The following is a 19,369-nucleotide window of genomic DNA, read 5'->3' as shown; positions in this document are numbered from 1 at the left end:
AGAGCAATGCTTCAGAAGGGCAATGTCCCCTCAGAAATTTGTCCTGCCCCCCTTCCTGAATTCCCAGCTTTCATTGGGAAAAAGAAATCTTTAACCCTTTTTGATAACAAGATACAAGGGGAAATGTGCAAACAGTTTTGTCCAAATTTCCTAGGAAGGAAAGGGGTATGAGGAGAGGGCAAGATGACTAGAGCCAAGCCAGGTTACACCTTCCTCACCAAATTCATTTTAAACTGTTCTTTCATAACTTTTTCTTGATGGGCTCTTTGCATCTTTCTTGCTAGTTTCTTTCTACTTTGATAACTGCAAGAGCAAGTGAGAACATTAGCCAAAAAACTGGAGTATACTCTGGGGTTGCCTGTTCTGTTTGCAGTGGGAATGTTTCTCAGGAGTAGGTGGGGCCATGAACAGAAAAATTAATGTCCACGAATGAACTAGTACATCAGCTTTCAGAGAATTTTGGAGGTAATATGGGAGAGCAGTCAAAAATGTAATGCCCCCGCTTTCAGTGTGGCATCAGTCAAGTTTGTGATACATAAACATTTTAAATTTTCTGCATAGTCATTCACGATGTACTATTTCAGAGTTTTTTTATTAAATGTAAATGTTTCTTTTCAAGGTTAAAGATACTGATCCTTCCTCCTGTTCCAGTCCCCAAAATTAAAGGGATTGATCCAGACCTCTTAAAGGTAACTTGGAGATGTTATACAAAGCCATTTGGCAGAGTGATCACTATTACAGTAGCATGTGACATAAACATTATAAAGTGATGCGCTAGCTAACAACTAAGAACCTCCTCCCTGGTTTCTGTGTTATGTGTTTGTATGTGTCTATTGAATTGTTTTTATATATTATTTTAGATGCTGTTTTAATGTTCAGATGTTTTCACATTCTCCACCTTGGGGACCTTATTTGGGCAGAAAGGCAGCATAAAAATGTTTTACATAAACAAACAAACAAGGGTTGTCCAACGACATCCACAATAGGTTTGTGGAATCAAATCTTCGAGTGGCCTTATATATGTATAAATCGCCTATAATTGCGTACCTATTTTGACTGGAGCAGGCAAAAAAGATGGTTTGATGGGGCACTGCTTGATTAAACACAGAATTGGTTGGATCTTCCATGGAGAACATAAGAGTGGCCTTAAAAGGTTATCTGAAGTGCCACTACCTCTCTTCTGACTGTAGAAGCCTGAGAGGTCTTCAGCAGATGCTCTGCTTTGCCTGAGAGATTGGACTGGATTTTTTCACTTATCATGCCCCTTACTCCCCATCTTCCAGTCTATGAATGTTTTGACGACGGGTAAACTGTACAGTTTTGGATGTCGCTATTGCCTACTGTGTTTATGGATTGCTTTTACTAAGTTGCTGCATTTTGATTCTTTATTTTCTGATGCAGTTTGTTGAATTTTACATACATTTGCTCTTAGTTGATTTTATTATGATATTTTTGTGACTAAAAAAATTGTTCAACACCTTGGGTGAGTCCCCCCCCCCTTGCATATTTGAAAGGGATGATATCAGTGCCTTGGTTGGATCCAATAGAAGTTATCACTGATGGACGGGGGGCAAAATGTTATTCTGTTATCCCCTCCCAGAGCAAAGTTCCAGCTCTTTCTCATGCTGTTCCTTTGGGGGGGGTCTATGTTCCCCCTTTCCGGAGGAAGATGCCTTTTGGGGGGCATTTTGAGCTGCAGAAAGTGTGTGGAGGTAGGGAAGTCCTTTGCCACTGGTAGAGGTCCCTTCCATTAGTGGAGGTGTAGATAGGGACTCTGGGGCAAGTGATGTTCTGTCATCTTGGTGCTTGGGGGGGTCAACAGTGGGATGGCTTCTAATTTCCTGGCCCCACTGGTGGACCTCCTGATGGCACTGGTATTTCTGGCCACTGTGTGATACAGAGTGTTGGACTGGATGGGCCTTTGGCCTGATCCAACATTGGCATCTCTTATGTTCTTATGTTCTTATGAGGTTTTGGATGGGATCCAACCCCTTAAATAAATATAAAAATAAACAATTGTTCCTTTCATAACCATTTTTAAAATTTTGTTTCATAGAAAGGAAAACTTGATGAAGTCAATTCCATCCTCGCCTGTCATGGTAGTTACTTACCACCACTGTATGGCAATGACTCTTGGGTTGAATTCATTGAGCTGGATATAGATGATGCTGAAGAGAGAACTGGAGGGTCGGATACTGACAGGCTTCTTGGTGACGACCACCTGAAGTCTCATAGCTGTCTTGGAGTGAGGGACGATGATTCTGGGCGGGCCAGCTGCTGTGAGCCAGATATCCCAGAGACCGATTTCAGCGCAAGTGATACATGCGATGGTACCTCGGACATTGGTCAGTCCAAAAAGGCAAACGAAAAAGAAGAGGATCTCTTGTGCCTTGATCAAAAAGACGGCAAGAAGGACAACTCGAATACTCAGCCACCATCTGATAATTCACCAGAAGACCAGCAACCAAAAACCCAGGTTTATAACAGCACTGAGGTAACCAGCCCTCCTGTCCGAACCCAGCTAAGCAACCAGAGTTCAGTCGCAAACATTGACTTTTACACGCAAGTCAGTGACATTACGCCAGGAGGAAGTGTTGTACTTTCTCCAGGGCAAAAAATGAAGATGGGGAAACCCCTGAGTGAGGTTCAGAAAGAACCCACTGTGCAGTGCCAGCCAAATTTTGCCATGGACAGTGCCTATTTCTGTGAGTTGGATGTGAAAAAATGTATCACTGTGACGCCTCAAGAAGGGGCTGAGCCAGAAGCTCCAGAGCAGAGCTTTCCTGAGGGTGCTTACTTCGCCACAGAGAGCCTTACCACTAATGCTGTGAACACCACCACAGCAGCAGTGGAAGAAGACGCCGAAAGTTCTGACATGCCTGTGGCGGACTATACCTCCATTCACGTGGTACAATCTCCACAGGGCCTTGTGCTCAATGCTACAGCCCTCCCTGTGCCAGACAAAGAATTCTTCTTATCGTGTGGCTATGTGAGCACAGACCAACTGAACAAAATCCTGCCATAGCTTTCATGTGAAAAATGGTGTGACACCCCCCTCCCAAATGCCTCCATGGGGTTCCAATGCACATGTGGAGCTTTTCGAAAAAAGGGGCTCCCTGATTCATTTCATTGCCACGGAATACTTTCCGTAATTGCAAAGCGTTCCTTAATACTGAAATGAATGGTCATGTTTATGGGGAGCTCCATGTATGTGTCGGAGCCCCTGCATGCACACTGGAGCCTTTGAATCGGGACATATATATATCTCCGTATATTTAAGTGGCATAGAGTTGACTTGGGCTTGTATGCTTAAACCAAAACAAATGTGCTCAATATTTTCAAAGGGAGAGGGAGGACGTAGCCCCTTCCTTTTTATTCTGAGATGTTGAATCAGTCACAGTATTGCTGCCGTATTTTGTAAATATCGTCTTTTGAAATGTTGCAGAGGCTGGTTTCAGTAGCAGTGACCGTCTTTTGTTATTGTCGGTGTCGGTTTGGGGTCGTTCTCAAGAAACTGGATGGCTTTGTTATGTACCATAAACCGTCTTTGTTCGAAAAGCTAATAGCAGGTGGTTTTTGAAGTCTGAATATTCGATGTGAAATCGCATCACACGCCAAGATGTTTATACTGGGAGCTGAAGAAAATATGTAGGAAATCAAAAATAGTTTCAATAAATACATTTATTTTGATTTATATAAATATACCTATTTTAATACTTTAGACAAGCAGGCATGGATATTTTATATGCACACTGCACACTGTAGTTTAATTATAATGACCCATCTCTAGAATGTACATGCTTGCAGTCATTGCTGCAATTTCGAGAAGAATATAAGGGAAAGAAGTATTTTTTACAAAACGTTTTTATACCTCCACAAAATTTACAGAGCATTCTCAGTGTCAAGTTGCTACAATACTTTATTGGAACCTATTTGATTCTTGAAATACTATCCGTGCTTCTGTGCTTTAGAGCAAAATGCAGTAAGTACAAAACAGAGACTTTCTGTCACCAGGGTTTTTTTGCCCCAGCAACCATCATTACACAATTTGTATAGCAGCAAGAACTAAAATGGATTTGGACATCTTCAGGACCACAACTACACTTTTATGGAAAGTTTTGAAGCACACAAGAAGCAGCACGGGTGACTTAACAACAACTGTACTTCACATCAGATTCTGAGGTTCTTGACTCAGAAAACGACTCTGAGTTAAAGCCGAGTCAGGGCTCCAGAATGTGTGTAAAGCTCACGCTCTGAATCAAAGTGAAGTTATGGAAATCAGTATAATATTGTTAACAATGCACATTTCTTTTTTTCTTTTCTTTCTGCGTATTCTGCATATGTAGAGAGGCTTTTAAGTAGTGTGGCTTAAGTCTTATTTACATGGATGTTTTCTCGAGGTACGCCTTAACAGTCTTCAGTCTCAAATTTTGTTTACATAGGTAAGGGTTAAATAATGTAAATAACATAAATGAATTCGATTCAACCCAAAGGCCTGTTTCTGGCATACATGCCATGCTTAGTTTCTTCAGTGGTCATCTAGGCAAGTATTAGGACCAGGGCCAGAGCCAGTTTGGTGTAGTGGTTAAGTGTGTGGACTCTAATCTGGGATAACCGGGTTTGATTCCCCACTCCTCCACTTGCACCTGGCTGGATGACCTTGGGCAAGCCGTAGCTCTGATAAGAGCTGTTCTTGAAAAAGAGCAGTTTCTGTCAGAGCTCTCTCAGCCCCACCTACCTCACAGGGTGTCTGTTGTGGGGAGGGGAAGGAAAAGGAGTTTGTAAGCAGCTCTGAGACACCTTTGGGTAGTGAAGGGAGGGGTATAAATCCAGTCTCTTCTTCTTCTCTTCTGTAAGCAGCTGCATCTGACTCTAGATTTGTTCCAGACTTTGAGGTTCCCTACTTAAAGAGCCGCAGTGGCTTAGAGGTTAAGATGCTGAAGCTGCAGACGGGAAGGTCTGTAGCTCAGCAGTTCGAGACCTGAGTGCCGTGTGATGGAATGAGCTCCCGTCTCTGGCCTCAGCTCCTGCCAACCTAGCAGTTTGACAGCAAGAAATTGCAAGTAGATAAATAGGTTCTGCTTCAGTGGGAAGGTAACAGCATTCCGTGCGCCTTGGCATGTAGCCGTGCCGGCCATATGACCACGGAAATGTCTTTGGGCAGCATTGGCTCTTCAGCTTGGAAACGGAGATGAGCACCACCCCCTAGAGTCAAATTCGACTAGCTCTTGAGCAAGGGAAGTCTTAAGTTGTAGAGCACATCGATATACAATGGCCCCGTTCATACGAGGCGTTTTGGGCTGGGAGTGGGCCGGATTGGAGACGGAGCAAACGGGCACGATCCCACACCAACATCTGGCTGGCATTGCGCTCCCGTCTCCGATCCGGCCCTTCCCCCGATGAGGCGTGTCAAAAGTGAACCACCTACCCGAGGTGGTTCATCCGGACACCGCGCCGCAAGCTGGGCCGTCGGATCGCCGGCGCGTCTTTGCGCCGGCGCATCCCCGGCTCCTAGCCGAACTGCGCATGCTCCGACATGCGCAGTTCGGCAGGCTCCCCGTCAGGGCCGTGTTTTCTCCCTGGCGTCTGATCGTGCCGGGGAGAAAAGGCGCCACGGCTAGGGGATCCGTGGGATCCCGCCGCGGCGACTCAACTTTGGCGTGGCTTTTAAAAGCCGCGCTTTTAGAGGCTTTTCCCCTGCCGTGTGGCAGGGGCCAATGTATACCAAAAGGTGCATAGAAACAACAACATAAGTTCCCTTGATCACACGGCTGGAAATAGTGCATCTAGAGTCATGAACATGGGTAGGATCCTGCCAAGCAATCGTGGAACAGAGGTTTTACTGAATGCATTTCTGTTTGCACAAGACTTTGCGCAAGAGCTACCATATGACCAATCACTGATTTCCCCCCCTTCTGATCAATGTTGCTGTGTATAAAAACCAAAATGGTTACTTGAGGTACTTCCAAATAGACCAATTTGGAGATGGGGTATGACTTGATCCAGGAAGGGGTATGATTTGATCCAGGAAGATGATTATCAGGAGGCAGCTTGCTGAAATGTACTATGCGCTGTATCTTGTGCAAGTCCAAACACAATGCATTCATGTTGACCTAGTGCAGGGGTCCCCAACATTAAGAATTATAGGCGCAGCCATAAAGGTCTGCCACAAAAGAGTTGCCACAGGAGGCGGAGCCAGCCACAAAATGGCTGCCACGGCTTACCTTGGGCACCCCTGACGTAGTGCAAGGTCTACTCGCAATTACTTTCTTACGTTTCTGCTTGCCCAAGAGCCTCTTTTACATGAGTGGAGATGTTTGGTGGGATCCAACTCCATAGCTACAGATTGGATTAACACATTCACACTAGTATGTACCCTGTGGGGCTTGCTTACATAAACTGGCCAGAAATTAGAAGACAGTTTAAATCTAAGAAAAAGAGCCTTTAGACTGTAGAGGCTATTTCTCCCAACGGTTGTTATTTTTAGGACAGGAGCAGACCATCAAACTTTGGAACAGTCCGGAAAGCCAAGACAGTCATCGTTGGTCTGTTTAAAAATGTAGGCATCTTCTGGACCGATGTTTCCATTGGAGTTGGGTGAGTAGTCTGTTAAGAACAGGAGACGAAGTCCAAAATCTGATCCAATGCTTGCCTTAATCGACAGTTCTCCTGATTCACTGAACTTGAAGGGACTTGCCTCTGAATAAATCTGCTTAGGATCACACTGTTAGAAGATTATCCTGCCAACATGTTACACTTGCCACATGGAAAATAGCCAGGTGCTGACTGGGAAGAATTCATCAGGCTTCTTCCTGCATTCAGTGAAGATGCAGGTGTTTGTCTTGAAGATAAACTAAAGATGTAGTAAGTGGGCATTCCTTTTTTGTTATTCGCTCAACGAACCTTCCCTCATCTTGTCCCTTCCAATTGCCAAGGGAAATAAGCTGAGAGAACCAGAGACACCAGGAGGGAAAAGCCATCAGCCTCTTATTCTACCTGAAAGTCAGAACCTTGCTTCTTTTTATTCAGTGTAATGTGTAGCCAGATCCGAAGGACTCTGTCAGAACTAACAGCCTATATCTCAAGTAGAGTTAAAGGCTGCAGTCACACAAACTAACTAATCCACTTTCAATCCACTTTCAATGCACTTTCCAACTGGATTTTGTAAGTTCACATTCAGTCGGAAAGTGCACTGAAAGTGGATTATTAAGCATGTGTGACCGCAGCCCTAGATAAGCAGGTCGCTGCCATTTTTAACTGAGACCTGAAGTTGTGACCAAGGGGTTACCCCTCTGGCATGACAAACCTGAACCAAGGTTCCCAATTCAAGACAACAGGTGTGAACTTAAACAAATCCCAGCATCCTGAATCATGTAAACATGCCTTCTGAAGCAAACCAAATCACATCTGGAGGCTCTGTTATGCTTAAGCACTTCTGAGGAATATAGTTCAGAAACAGTAACTTCAGAAATCAATGTTTCTGACATACTTGCTATTTTAACAAAAGCTATTTTTCTAAACGGCAAATATAAGCAAGGGTGTTGCCTTCTCAGCGGCTGGAACTAGGAAATTCTGTGTTTGGCTTGTATTTTTAAGACAAATTGTATTAGATACTCTGCTGAAGTGTTACAGCTTATTTTTCCTGACAGCCGCCTTCTTTGATTCTCACTCAGCACTAATGCCATTAAAGCTATGTAAGTCTTTGTCGGGGGCAAGGGAGCCTTATACTATATTTCTATATTGATGGAGCATTTCAATCACCAAAAACTAGTTAAATACCTCAATCAATCTCAGAATGTCACTTTGGTACTTCGCTGGTTACACAAGCCATTATAACTCTAATATGAAGAATTGTTGTCTTTCTGTTTATATTTAACTTGCCTCATGTCAGTGTTGTTATTTCTTCTCCAAGTTTAATAAATTTATTTTCGTTGATCCATCTTGGTATCTTTTGTATGCTTTCCTGCAGACGTTTTTTGAAGGATGAAAATGCATTTAAGCCGGAGAAACGCTTCACTGATTGACCGTCAGCCAGCACATTTGCACAACACATTTTCCAAATTACTGCAGTGCTTTTGGCATATAGGGAGGCCTTTGAACAACTCTGAGAAACTTCAGTTGCTTCAAAGAATACTGAGTTATTTAGAAAATGTCTGTGCTACTTTGCCAGAGGGCCTGCTTAAAGTGGCTTACAAAAGAATACATAACCATAAAATAATATAGAAATCCTGTAGATCTGGTCACATTTCACGTATGTGTAAAGTGATGTCAAGTCGCAGTCAACTTATGGCAACCCCGGGTGGGTTTTTCAAGGCAAGGAACATTCAGAGGTGGCATGCCATTGCCTGTCTCGGTGTAGCTGACCCTGATATTCCTTGGTGGTCTCCCATCCAGGCACTAAACATGGCTGACCCCACTTAGCTTCCAAGATCTGATGAGATTGGGCTAGCCTGGGCCGTCCAGGTCAAGGTAGTCACATTTTATGTATTTATTTATTTATTTATTTATTTTATTCTATTTATACCCCGCCCTCCCCACTGAGGCAGGCTCAGGGCGGCTTAGGTAAAGGGTAAAGGTTTCCCTTGCTCGAAAGCCAATCGAATCCGACTCTAGGGATGCGGTGCTCACCTCCGTTTCCAAGCCGAAGAGCCAGCGTTGTCCAAAGACGTTTCCGTGGTCATGTAGCCGGCATGACTAGATGCCGAGGTGCACGGAATGCTGTTACCTTCCCACCAAAGTGGTACCTACTTATCTACTTGCAATTTCTTGCTTTCAAACTGCTAGGTTGGCAGGAGCTGGAACTAGAGATGGGAGCTCACTCCGTCCTTGGGTCTCGAACTGCTGAACTACCGACCTTCCAGCCTGCAGTTCAGCGTCTTAACCACTTGAGCCACTGCAGCCCAGGGCGGCTTACATATATACAATAGCTAAAAACAACAATATAATGAAAGCATTAAATCTTAAAACAACAACATAAGGTGCTAGTAACATTTGCTGTATCCAAAGAAGTGAGCAGTGACTCACAAAAGCTCATAGCCGGCCACATATTTTCTTAGTCTTTAAGGTGCTACTGGACTCTTGCTCTCTTCTACATTCGACTAGAGCCCAAGGATTTTCACTGGCTACAAGTTTGTTTCTGAGCACAATTCAAAATACTGATTCTTACCCTTTTTCAGTCAAGCAGAGTTTTCTTGTGCAGGGTTACTCCAGTCTAAGCCCATAAATGATTGGAGTAACTCTGCATCGAGTTGCATCATAAGCAACCTAAGACACGGATATCGAGAAGCCAGAAAGGTAGCAGTTATGGGATCAGCAATTTAATGCTCAATAAATACGGCATATTTATGTCAGTGACTTCAAGAAATCATACCACATAAGTCCACAGTAACATTTCAGCAGACATAGGGTTGCCAACCTCCACATGGTACCTGGAGATCTCCTGCTACTCTGATTGATCTCTAGATTATCAAGATCAGTTCCTCTAGACAAAATAACTTCTTTGGACAGTGGACGCTGTGGTATTATATTCTGCTGAGGTCCTTCCGCTCCCCAAACCCTGCCCTCCCCAGGTTCCACCCTTCAAATCTCCAGGTATTTCCCAATCCAGACCTGGCAACCCTATGATGAAGCTGTTTCCAAAGGTGTTGGCGATTGCCTGACTGAACCGAGACCTTTAAATTGGGTATAAGCATAAAGATGCCCTTGCAAAATGTGAGAAATCTTTGTGCTAGTACTGCCAAGCCAGTGTGGCATAGGGGTTAGAGTGTCAGACTAGGATCTGGGAGACCTAGTTTCAAATCCCCACGTGTGCCATGAAGGCTCACTGGGTGACCTTGGGCCAGGTACACTGCCTCGGCCTAACCTACCTCACAGGGTTGTTGTGAGGATAAAATGGAGGAGAGGAGAATGACACAAGCTGCTTCGGGCCCCCATTGGGAAGAAATTGAATGAAGTAAATAAAAAACCATAGATACTGAGAGGATTAGATAGTCTCCACCTGCTCAGACACTGGCTCCTACACGAAGTTCTCCAGCTGATACAGAAGGTGGATTCCTGAGACGTGAAAGAAGAGACTTAAAACATCAGCTTCACACATAGACATCAACTGGACCTTAACGAGCAACATTGAGTGGGAAATCTGAATAACATATCAGATTTCTCTCACCACCAAGGTCCTGGTTCAGTTTTACTCAGACTTCCCAGGCTATAAAATAGCTGTACGATAAACCAAGTCACAGGGCAGACTGAGGTCAAAATGGCCCTGGAAAAGGACAATACCTCACCCTGCTACCACAGCCCCCTCACCCAACGGAGGGCCAAAGAGTCAGTTGGAGAAAAAGGAAATGCCACCACGCAGAGACCGAAGACAGAAGCTGCTGAGCTCTTCCTTGCCAACAGCACAGGATTTTACGTGGTAAAATTAAATGGAAGATCCGCACTTGCCAACAGAGTAACTCATTGTCTGCATTTGTCCAGTGATAATACTGTGCATCCTATTGTTTTCATAACTCAAATGCCATCTACGCACCACCTTGCATCTCCCCCAAAAATCCTGCTGACTTTTTTCAAAGGGAAAACAGGATAGACTACAGTAATAAGTATTATATACATTATATATTGTATCTCCTGTATTCTCAGTTAAATTTCTGTCCCTGCTCCCTTCTATCGTTTCATAGCACTGCAAAATACAGCTGAACGTCATCCTGGGATCTATTGTTCCAATGCATTACAAATAATGCCCATTTTCCATAAACTTGATACCATATGAATTCAACATTAGTTATAGCAACTTTGAAATGAATGAAAAATCCCATGTTAATTTTTTTTATTTATCTACTTATTTAAAACAATTCTATACCACCTCTTCAGAGACCTGCTCAAGGCAGAGGAGGAGGAGGAGACTGAATCTATACTCTGCCCTTCACTCAGAGTCTCAGAACAGCTTACAATCTCCTTCCCTTCCTCTACCCACAACAAACACCCTGTGAGGTAGGTGGGGCTGAGAGAGCTCTGAGAGAACTGTGACTGACCCAAGGTCACCCAGCTGGCTGCATGTGGAGGAGTGGGGAATCAAACCCGGTTCTCCCAGATTAGAGTTCATCACTCTTAACCACTGCACCAAACTTAAAACAATTAAAATTAACAACCTTTTAAAAACAGCCAATCACTCAGAAGCATAAAGCACACAAAAACCCAGCCATATAAAAGCACATTCAAACTGAAAACATGACACCTTTTACCACTGCATTAAAAGAAGACAGATTTCCCCCCCCCCCCAGTATGAGTCAATAGAGATGCAGCCTGTGATTATCGAACCCATAATAATTTCTAAGTTAATTGTACATGATAGCCATAATGGGATATGCAATTGTCACCATCACTACTTTGACACTGACGGATGGGAGTGGGGACAGAAACTCTTAAGATACAAAAGAAATAGAAGATACTAATAATGCTAGTTTCACTTAGATCATTTTCCCTTCTCCCCCCCCCAAAAGAAAAAAACACAGTTCTCACTGCATGACATCAGCAATTTTCATTTGGAGTTGTGTGAAGAATCAAAAAGCAGATTGTGATATATAAGGCATGGAGGAGCCACATCACAAAGAAATGGGCTGATGAAGTCAAAACTCCTAGTTGCTAACGTGAACTCCCTGCATGAGCTTAAATGGCTTATTCTATCCCAAGCCCTAAAGTTTAAAAAAATGGCAATGACAATTCTGATCCATCTTCGTTTCAGGAATAGAATCTGCTATTTATAGGAACAATATCAGAATGGTACTTTGTTATCCAGATAATAGTTCCATTACTGTCAGCTTGGTGTAAATTACAAGAGTTATCCTTTTCTATCAGTAACTTTTTTATTATTGATATACCAATAAAGCACAAACCTCAATTAGGAAAGAGAATGCATACCACCACCACCCACATCTTATATCTAGTATCAATAGCAACTGTTAACTTTATCTAGAAATTAGGGGAAAGGCCCGTTGTGGAAATAAATACAACAACCTCTAGAAAGAGGCTCTGGGCGGGTGCCCCGGCCTTGGACACTCAGTGTCAATTTGCTGTGGTGACGTCAGCAGGGTATAATGACACTGAGTCCCCCATTTTCTCCAGAGGAACTGATCTCTGCTACCTAAAGAACAGTTGTAATTCTGAGGGATCTCCAGCCCTCACCTGGAGATTGGCAATGATGGTTCCCCAGAAGGGAATAGTTGGTTTGGAGGGTGAAGTCTATGGCTTTGTATCTGTCTGAGGTCCCACGCCTCCTGAAACCTCACCCTCTACAGGCTCCATCCCTCACATCTCCAGGAATTTCCCACCTGGAGTTGAGAACCCTATCTCCTTCCCAGCCAATCATCAACCTACCTTTATTTCCCCCTCACTCTTCAGCTTTCCACCCCCCACACACCTGCAGCCTCTCCCGTGCTCTGAAGCCCTGACTTCTACGTCACATTGGCTGTCATGGGGGCCACCTCAGCAGCATATAAGGATACAGAGCCCACCATTTTCTCCAGGGGAACTGATCTCTGCCATCTGGAAAGCAGTTGTAATTCTGAGTGATCTCCAGCCCTCACCTGGAGATTGGACACATTTTACCTCAGAAGAGCAAACTGTTTAGAATGTTAGAGGCAAAAGCCAATCAAGTTGCATATGCAAACGACCTCTGTGTTCCAAGGCAAAGGCCAATGAGGCTGTGTATGCAAATAACCTTTGTGTTCTGACTGGCTGTGGGGGGGGAGAGGAAGAGCAAACTGTTAAGAATGTTGGAGGCAGGACTCAGGCAAAGCAGCCAGTGGATAGGGAGACCCTCTGAATGACAGATCAGAGAGCGAACTGGTTTTGGAGCTTGTGGAATGTTCTAGAGAAGTGCCACCACCATTCGGCTTTTATTTATAAGAGAGATATTTCATCTCTTCTGTGGCTGGAGCTGTGTTGGGGAAATTAGATAATCTTTCATAGGGCCAAAGGAATGATTAATGGTGGGTATTCTCTGCAGAAAAGAACACAATCCATTGTTCTGCTCTGAAGTGAAATGACAAAACAAGACTGGTCTGAAATTGTGTATCCTTTCTTCCTTGTTTGTGTGATGAATTCAGTTACATGGACTGATCCCAATATATTGCATGTTTTACTTTAATTTTCTCAAAGCTATTCATGTTTAGGATTCAGGAGGCAAAAAATAGGAGGCCATATATTTAATTAATGCCATCTATTTAAGTTGTTCAAAACAGTAACAGTCAAAACTTGAGGATTTATTTATTTATTTATTTGAAAAACAAGATTGGGTCTTGTAGAAGTGATTAATTTTAGGTGACATTCAAAGACAAATACATGGAATACCAGTCCATCAACAAGTTTGGAGGCATAACTTCTGAATGAGTGCTGAGGGGCGACAACAGTGAGATGGTTTGGCCTTCATGTTGTGCATATAGTGTTTCCAGAAGCATCTGGTAAGGTACTGTGAAACAGGATTCTGGATGCTGGATCAGATGGATCATCATTACTCTGATGTAGCATAGCTGTTCTTTGTTCATTGAATTATGAGATCTTACTGTATATCTATAAGGTCCCGTTCACACTAGCCGATTTGGGCCGGGAGCGGGACAGTTCGGAGCCGGATCAAACCGGCGCGATCACACCACAACATCTGGGAAGTGTATTGCTTCCGTGGCCGAACTGCCCCTTCCCCGCCCAAAGCCGCCTCAAACCGAACCACCTACCTGGGTGGTTCAAACGGAAGAGGCGCTTCTTCCCGGGCGTTTGATCGCCGGCGCAACTTTGCGCCGGCACAACCCCGGCCCGGAGCCGAACTGCGCATGCTCGGACATGCGCAGTTCGGCCGGCCCCCGGTTAGGGCCGTGTTTTCTCCCCGGCGTTTGATCGCGCCGGGGAGAAACGGCGGCGCGGCCGGGGGATCCGTGGGATCCCGCCGCGCCGTGTCAACGTTGGCGCGGCTTTTAAAAGCCGCGCCTTCAAGCGCCTTTTCCCCTGCCGTGTGGCAGGGGCCTAAGAGAACTATATTCGATACTGAGCATCTAAAATAAGCCTGCACATCCTGTGAGCTACAACAGTATGTGTGTCTCCCACAACAGCTCGCCCAAGACTTGATAAACCTGCAATATTTGCTCAGGCCTTCTAAAATAGGGAGTAGTGAAGCTCTTGGAAGACCACAGGTCATAGCTGTTTTTGACTTGGTGGGATAAAGGTTGCACTGACCTGAGACTAGATACATTTTACAACACAGGATACTCTATTTTTACCCCATCTCGAAATGGAATCATATGGAATCCTCTGCATAAGTGTTTATAGTACTATTGATTAGTCCTGAAAATGATTATTGTGTACATGCATAATTGTTATGTATTCACTTGTTGGATTTTGCAAGTTCACAAATACTAAATTGAATTCCAAGCAAATTCAACCAACAAAGATGGGGAAGAATACTGTAGCCTGTGTTGTATTTATTAATTTATTTTCAACATTTATATCCCCTTTTCAAGAAGAAGAAGAAGAAGTAGAAGTAGAAGTAGTAGTAGTAGTAGTAGTAGTAGTAGTAGTAGTAGTAGTAGTAGTAGTAGTTTTATTGCGGGATTTATTCCTGACTGTGAACACCTCTCACCTGGTGGGGTTTGGGTTTTAGGAGGACTTGGGGCTCTGAGCCACCTCATCTCTCTGCTCATGCTGAGCAGAGGGGCTTAGCTACTGGGTACCTCGGCTGAGGACCAGCATTTTATATCCTCCCACCTCTCCTTATTGTGAACACCTCTCCCCTGGTGGGGTTTGGATGTTAGGTGGACTCAGGGCTCTGAGCCACCCTCCCATCCCTCCTGACTGTGAACAGTGGGCACAAAGGGTCCTTGTAGTGGAAGGAAGAAGTCCTCCACCTCCTGTGTACCACAGGTCCCCGTTCCCGGGCACCAAGCCCATCCTGCCAGCCCAGTGGAACTACAAAAGTAGAAAGATCACGGGACAGGTTGTCAAAGAATACACACCATGAAAAATGATGAAAATTGCAAATTATATGAACAATTAAATTTATGTAATGCAATTAATATCTCCGTTTCTATGCACCAAAAATTCAACAATCTTTTAGTGTCCCTTATAAACTGCTGACACAGTCTCATTCATTCATTCCACGGGTGAACTCCATATATCCCAACCATCAAGTGTCCTTATTATGATTTGACTTTGTTGAAAACTGAAAGCGATGGAGGTTATCAGCTGACTTATCTTCCATTCTGTGCTCCCACAAAGCTCACAAACATGACTCCAACAGGCCAGCTATAATGCCTGTTTCACCAGTTTCTTCGTGGGAAATTCTGAAATACAAACTTCAAAGATTCATCCAGTTAAGGATGGCCGATCAATCCTAGGTTTCCAAAACAGCAATAATTGCCAAAACTTCTCTTATCAGTGGCGGCACTGATGTAGGGCATGTAGAGGAGCATCAAGGGGAGGTCCCCCATGAGTTTGATGTCTCTAGCTTAAACAGGGACTATTCTGTACACTGCAGAACCTCCTGAGCCTGTGCCTGTCATTTCCCCAGAAAGCACTTTCCTGGGGGCACCTATTTAAGATAGAGTTGCTACCAAATGCAACTCTGTTAAGTAGCTACGTGGATTCCTTCCCACCAGTCAGAGTACTCTTTATTACTCTCCTTGCCCTGTTATTTCACATAGGGCTTGATTAAAACAGAACAGAGCAACCAGCCAAACAAAGAAAAAGACAGTCAGAATAACCAAGTTGTTCACAATTTGCCACTTAAATCTCTGGCTGGCAACCATTAATCAGGCGTAGCCCACCCACCCCCAGTCATTCTAACAAACAACCCTAAACACAGCAAGCTTTCTTTTTTTGAATCTTTTAAAGGTACTGAAACATTAAAATGTGAAATTATGACCAAGTATTGTAATGTGGACAACTGGCAATCCTTGCATTTAGAAAGAAAGCCAGGTTGCAAGACCCTGCCCATTGTGAACAAGCATCCATTTTATTTTGACTCAGTGGGGCATGGAGATCTTTTGAGAAAACAACTACTGCCTTTTTAAAAATTCAATTGCAGTCCTCATTCAGCAGAATACAAAAAACATTTCATTCTTACCTACAGGTACTTATAAAGCTATTCTATGGCTGCGGTCAGGTGACAGGCTTGGTGTGTCTGGCTGTGCCTTTATTTTATCTGGTGTTACTTGTTCCGAACAGGTTTGTCCAAACAGGCCACCCTTAACCCACCTCACCACATGCTCACTCTGTGGTTGACCATTCAGATTCTTGCGGCACAGTAACCACAGAGTGGGTGGTCAGGCGGCATTCTTTTTTAAATTGTCTTTCACACATGCACAGAAATGTTCATTCAAAGCACCATTCCATTCTGACAGAAATTGTGCCAAATACTGCGGCTTCTCTCAGCCTCCTTCATTTCACCTCTCTTCCTTGGAATGTATAGGTGGGAAAGTGTAAGCATCATGTAGATTTACATGAGGGTAGCCCCACTGACTTTGGTACATTTACTCTTGTGTCAATCGTGGGACGCTCTCAAAGAGCAACTCTGAAGCAGAAAACCCTTTTCCTGCTAGTACAGTTGGCATGGGGGAAGGTGGGATGGGGAGTAGGGTTGCCAGCTCCAGGCAGGGAAACTCCTGGAGATTTGGGGGTGGAGCCTGGGGAGAACTGAGACCTCACTGGGATACAATGCCATAGAATCCACCTTCCAAAGCATTCATTTTCTCTCTGTAATCTGGTTAACTTTAGCCAAGGTCTATGCCCAGAAAGCCCTGCACACACTTTTGAGGCAGATATTCAGCCCAGGTTTGCCCAGAAGTAAGGTGCCTGGATTTAAAATTTTTTCCAACTTTACCCAAGTCTCCCTGAATTAGAGATGCCAGGCTCTCCAGGCTCCCTGCAAATATGGGAGCCTAACTAGGGACTATTTCCATGGCTCTACAACCCCAAGAAACAGGAGAGATGTGTTGGGGTGATTTGTCTCTCAAAAACAACTCACCCGGGGGCCCCGATCCTGACAGAATGTTTGGGTGCAGAAACACACAAGCGATGATTCAAAACCCTGGGGCGAAGATCCGCTTATGCGCACGTCACTAACTGAATTTTTTTAAATGGTGTGCAGACAGAAGTGTCCAATCAGACTTCCCAAATGGCATGATTTCACAATAGAGAGTCCAGAAATCAGGAAATGTGCAGTGAGACCAGTTCAATCCACAAAGAACGGACTTCCTCTGGTGTCAGGAAAGTCAGGGGTGAGAACGGGGCACCGGTGACTGGGGAATGGGCTAGAGAGTGCCAGGGCTCTTTTTGTAGAAAAAGCCCAGCAGGAACTCATTAGCATAATAGGCCACACCCAACAGCAGGAACTCATTAGCATATCGGGCCACACCCCTGACAGCACAGCTCATTAGCACATTAGGCCGCACCCCCACGTTACCAGAAGTGTGGTTATCCAGCCACATCCACCTTTCGCTTGTTATTCTGTTTACCTTGTTTGTTGTCAAAACTCAGGGCTTTTTTGTAGCAGGAACTCCTTTGCATGTTAGGCCACACACCCCTAAAGTAGCCAATCCTAATGAGTTTCTGCTGTTGGGTGTGGCTTATTATGCTAATGAGTTCCTGCTGGGCGTGGCCAACTCCGTTCCTGTGTGTTCTTGCCCAAAAATAGCCCTGGAGATGTCACTGTCTGAATGAGCATTTTCAATCCAGAGGGGAGAAGCGATGACATCAGATCAAACAGCTCATCCGGTTACAGCCTATGTTCTGTTTTGCTGAATCACTGAGTAATTGACTACACTGCTCCAATGTCTGGCTTGTGGCACAACATACCAGATGACCTTTCTGTCCAATCTGGCACCTTGCCATTCACCAGGGTCATGAGATGAGCTTATGGGTAGGTTTACCAAGTGGCGGCGGGGGATCTGCATGTCTTCACAGAATCCCTGCCGCGGGGATGGCGACACGCGTTGCACCCGCCGTCGCCAGGATGTGACGCTACGCGTCGCTCTGACAACGGGACTCCAAACAGCCCTGTTGCCAGAGCGACGCGTTGCGTCACATCCTGGCGACGGCGGGTGCAACACGTATCGCCGATCCTGTGAAGACATGCGGATCCCCTGCCGCCACTTGGTAAGCCTACTTATGGGACACACACACACATTCTGATTCAGACCATTTCTCTATTAAGGTCAGTTTTGTCTACACCCAATATTTTTGAACCTGTGAGCATCCTTTGAATTCTGACCCAGGGTGGTGGGCACAATCGCAAAATGGCTGCCACAGGAGGTGGAGCCACGCACAAAATATCAGGGAGTGAGGCCATGACTAACTCTAACAATAACTCTTCAACATTTCAGGCAGAGGCTATGTTTTATAGGATGTATTTTAAAATGAACATATGGTTTAAAAATATCTTCTTGCACACATGCAGTTTACCTTCAGTCACACACTGAAGATCCTTAAGCTAAGGGGGCAGCTGCTGCCAAAGCATTTTTTAGAAATCTGCACAGCCAATCAGAAGCCCCTGCTGTGCAAAAGCCCCACCTAACCCCACTGTGGCAGCAGAACTTGATTGGATACCACTTGTTGTGGGGATGTGCTAGCAGTGGAGGAAGGTGGAGAACATCTTGCTAACAGCAGCCAAATAAGGTCTGGGCTGAGTTTGCTTCTCCTCTTTTTGCTGGTATTTAGCCTGAGCATACTCAGTGGTGCAAACCAAAGGGCTCTTAAGCCATGGCTCAGAACTAGGGTTGCCAACATGTAGGGCTGCCAAGTCCCCCCGGGGGGTAGGTAAACCCCTCTTTGGAGGCCCAATTTCCGCCGCCGCAGAATCGGGCCCCGGGGGGGACCCCCACCCCGGCGTGCACGTCAGCCGGAGGTGACGTGATGACCCCGGGCACGCTGGGGGCGGGGCCACAGCCATCTGAGGGGGAAACTCTATGTATTCCTACTTTGTATCAAGTACTTTTTGATCCTAGCTCTTTAAAAACATATATAAGGATTCTTTAACAAAGATTTCAAATTGTTTGAATTGCTTCATACAATATAATTTCTCTGCTTTTGTTTGTAATTCATTCACGGAGTGTCTTCATATTTATACAGCCTCCTGGTGGTGGCTGGAGATCTCCTGGGATTATGACTGATCTCCAGGCAACAGAGATTGGTTAACCTGCAGAAAATGGCCACTTTGGAAGGAGCACTCTACAGCATTATACCCTAATGTGAGTCTGTGACCCTTTCCTCCCCAAACCCTCCCCAAACCCCACCCTCCTCAAGCTCCACACACACCCAAATCTTCAGGTATTTCCAAGCCTGGAGCTGGCAACCTTATGGGATTGCGACTAAGAGGATGTAATCATAT

At 44.7% G+C, this 19,369-nt stretch overlaps 1 protein-coding gene across 1 annotated transcript in view; it reads left to right on the top strand.

Moving 5' to 3' along the window:
• The window catches only part of GHR (growth hormone receptor), a 226,578-nt gene extending 221,950 nt beyond the window's left edge, over positions 1-4,628 (top strand). Inside the window, exons 8-9 of the mRNA XM_015424478.1 lie at positions 620-689; positions 2,057-4,628. Of these exons, the coding sequence (XP_015279964.1) occupies positions 620-689; positions 2,057-3,025 (1,039 nt within the window). The 3' untranslated portion in view covers positions 3,026-4,628. The remainder of the gene's footprint in view (positions 1-619; positions 690-2,056) is intronic.
• Positions 4,629-19,369: the final 14,741 nt, after the last annotated feature.

Source organism: Gekko japonicus, unplaced genomic scaffold (assembly GCF_001447785.1).
Source record: "Gekko japonicus isolate JY-2015 unplaced genomic scaffold, Gekko_japonicus_V1.1 scaffold82, whole genome shotgun sequence".
Classification (NCBI taxonomy): Eukaryota; Metazoa; Chordata; class Lepidosauria; order Squamata; family Gekkonidae; genus Gekko; species Gekko japonicus.
Note: the sequence above shows the minus strand (reverse complement) of the source record. Positions and strands in the feature narration are given on the sequence as shown.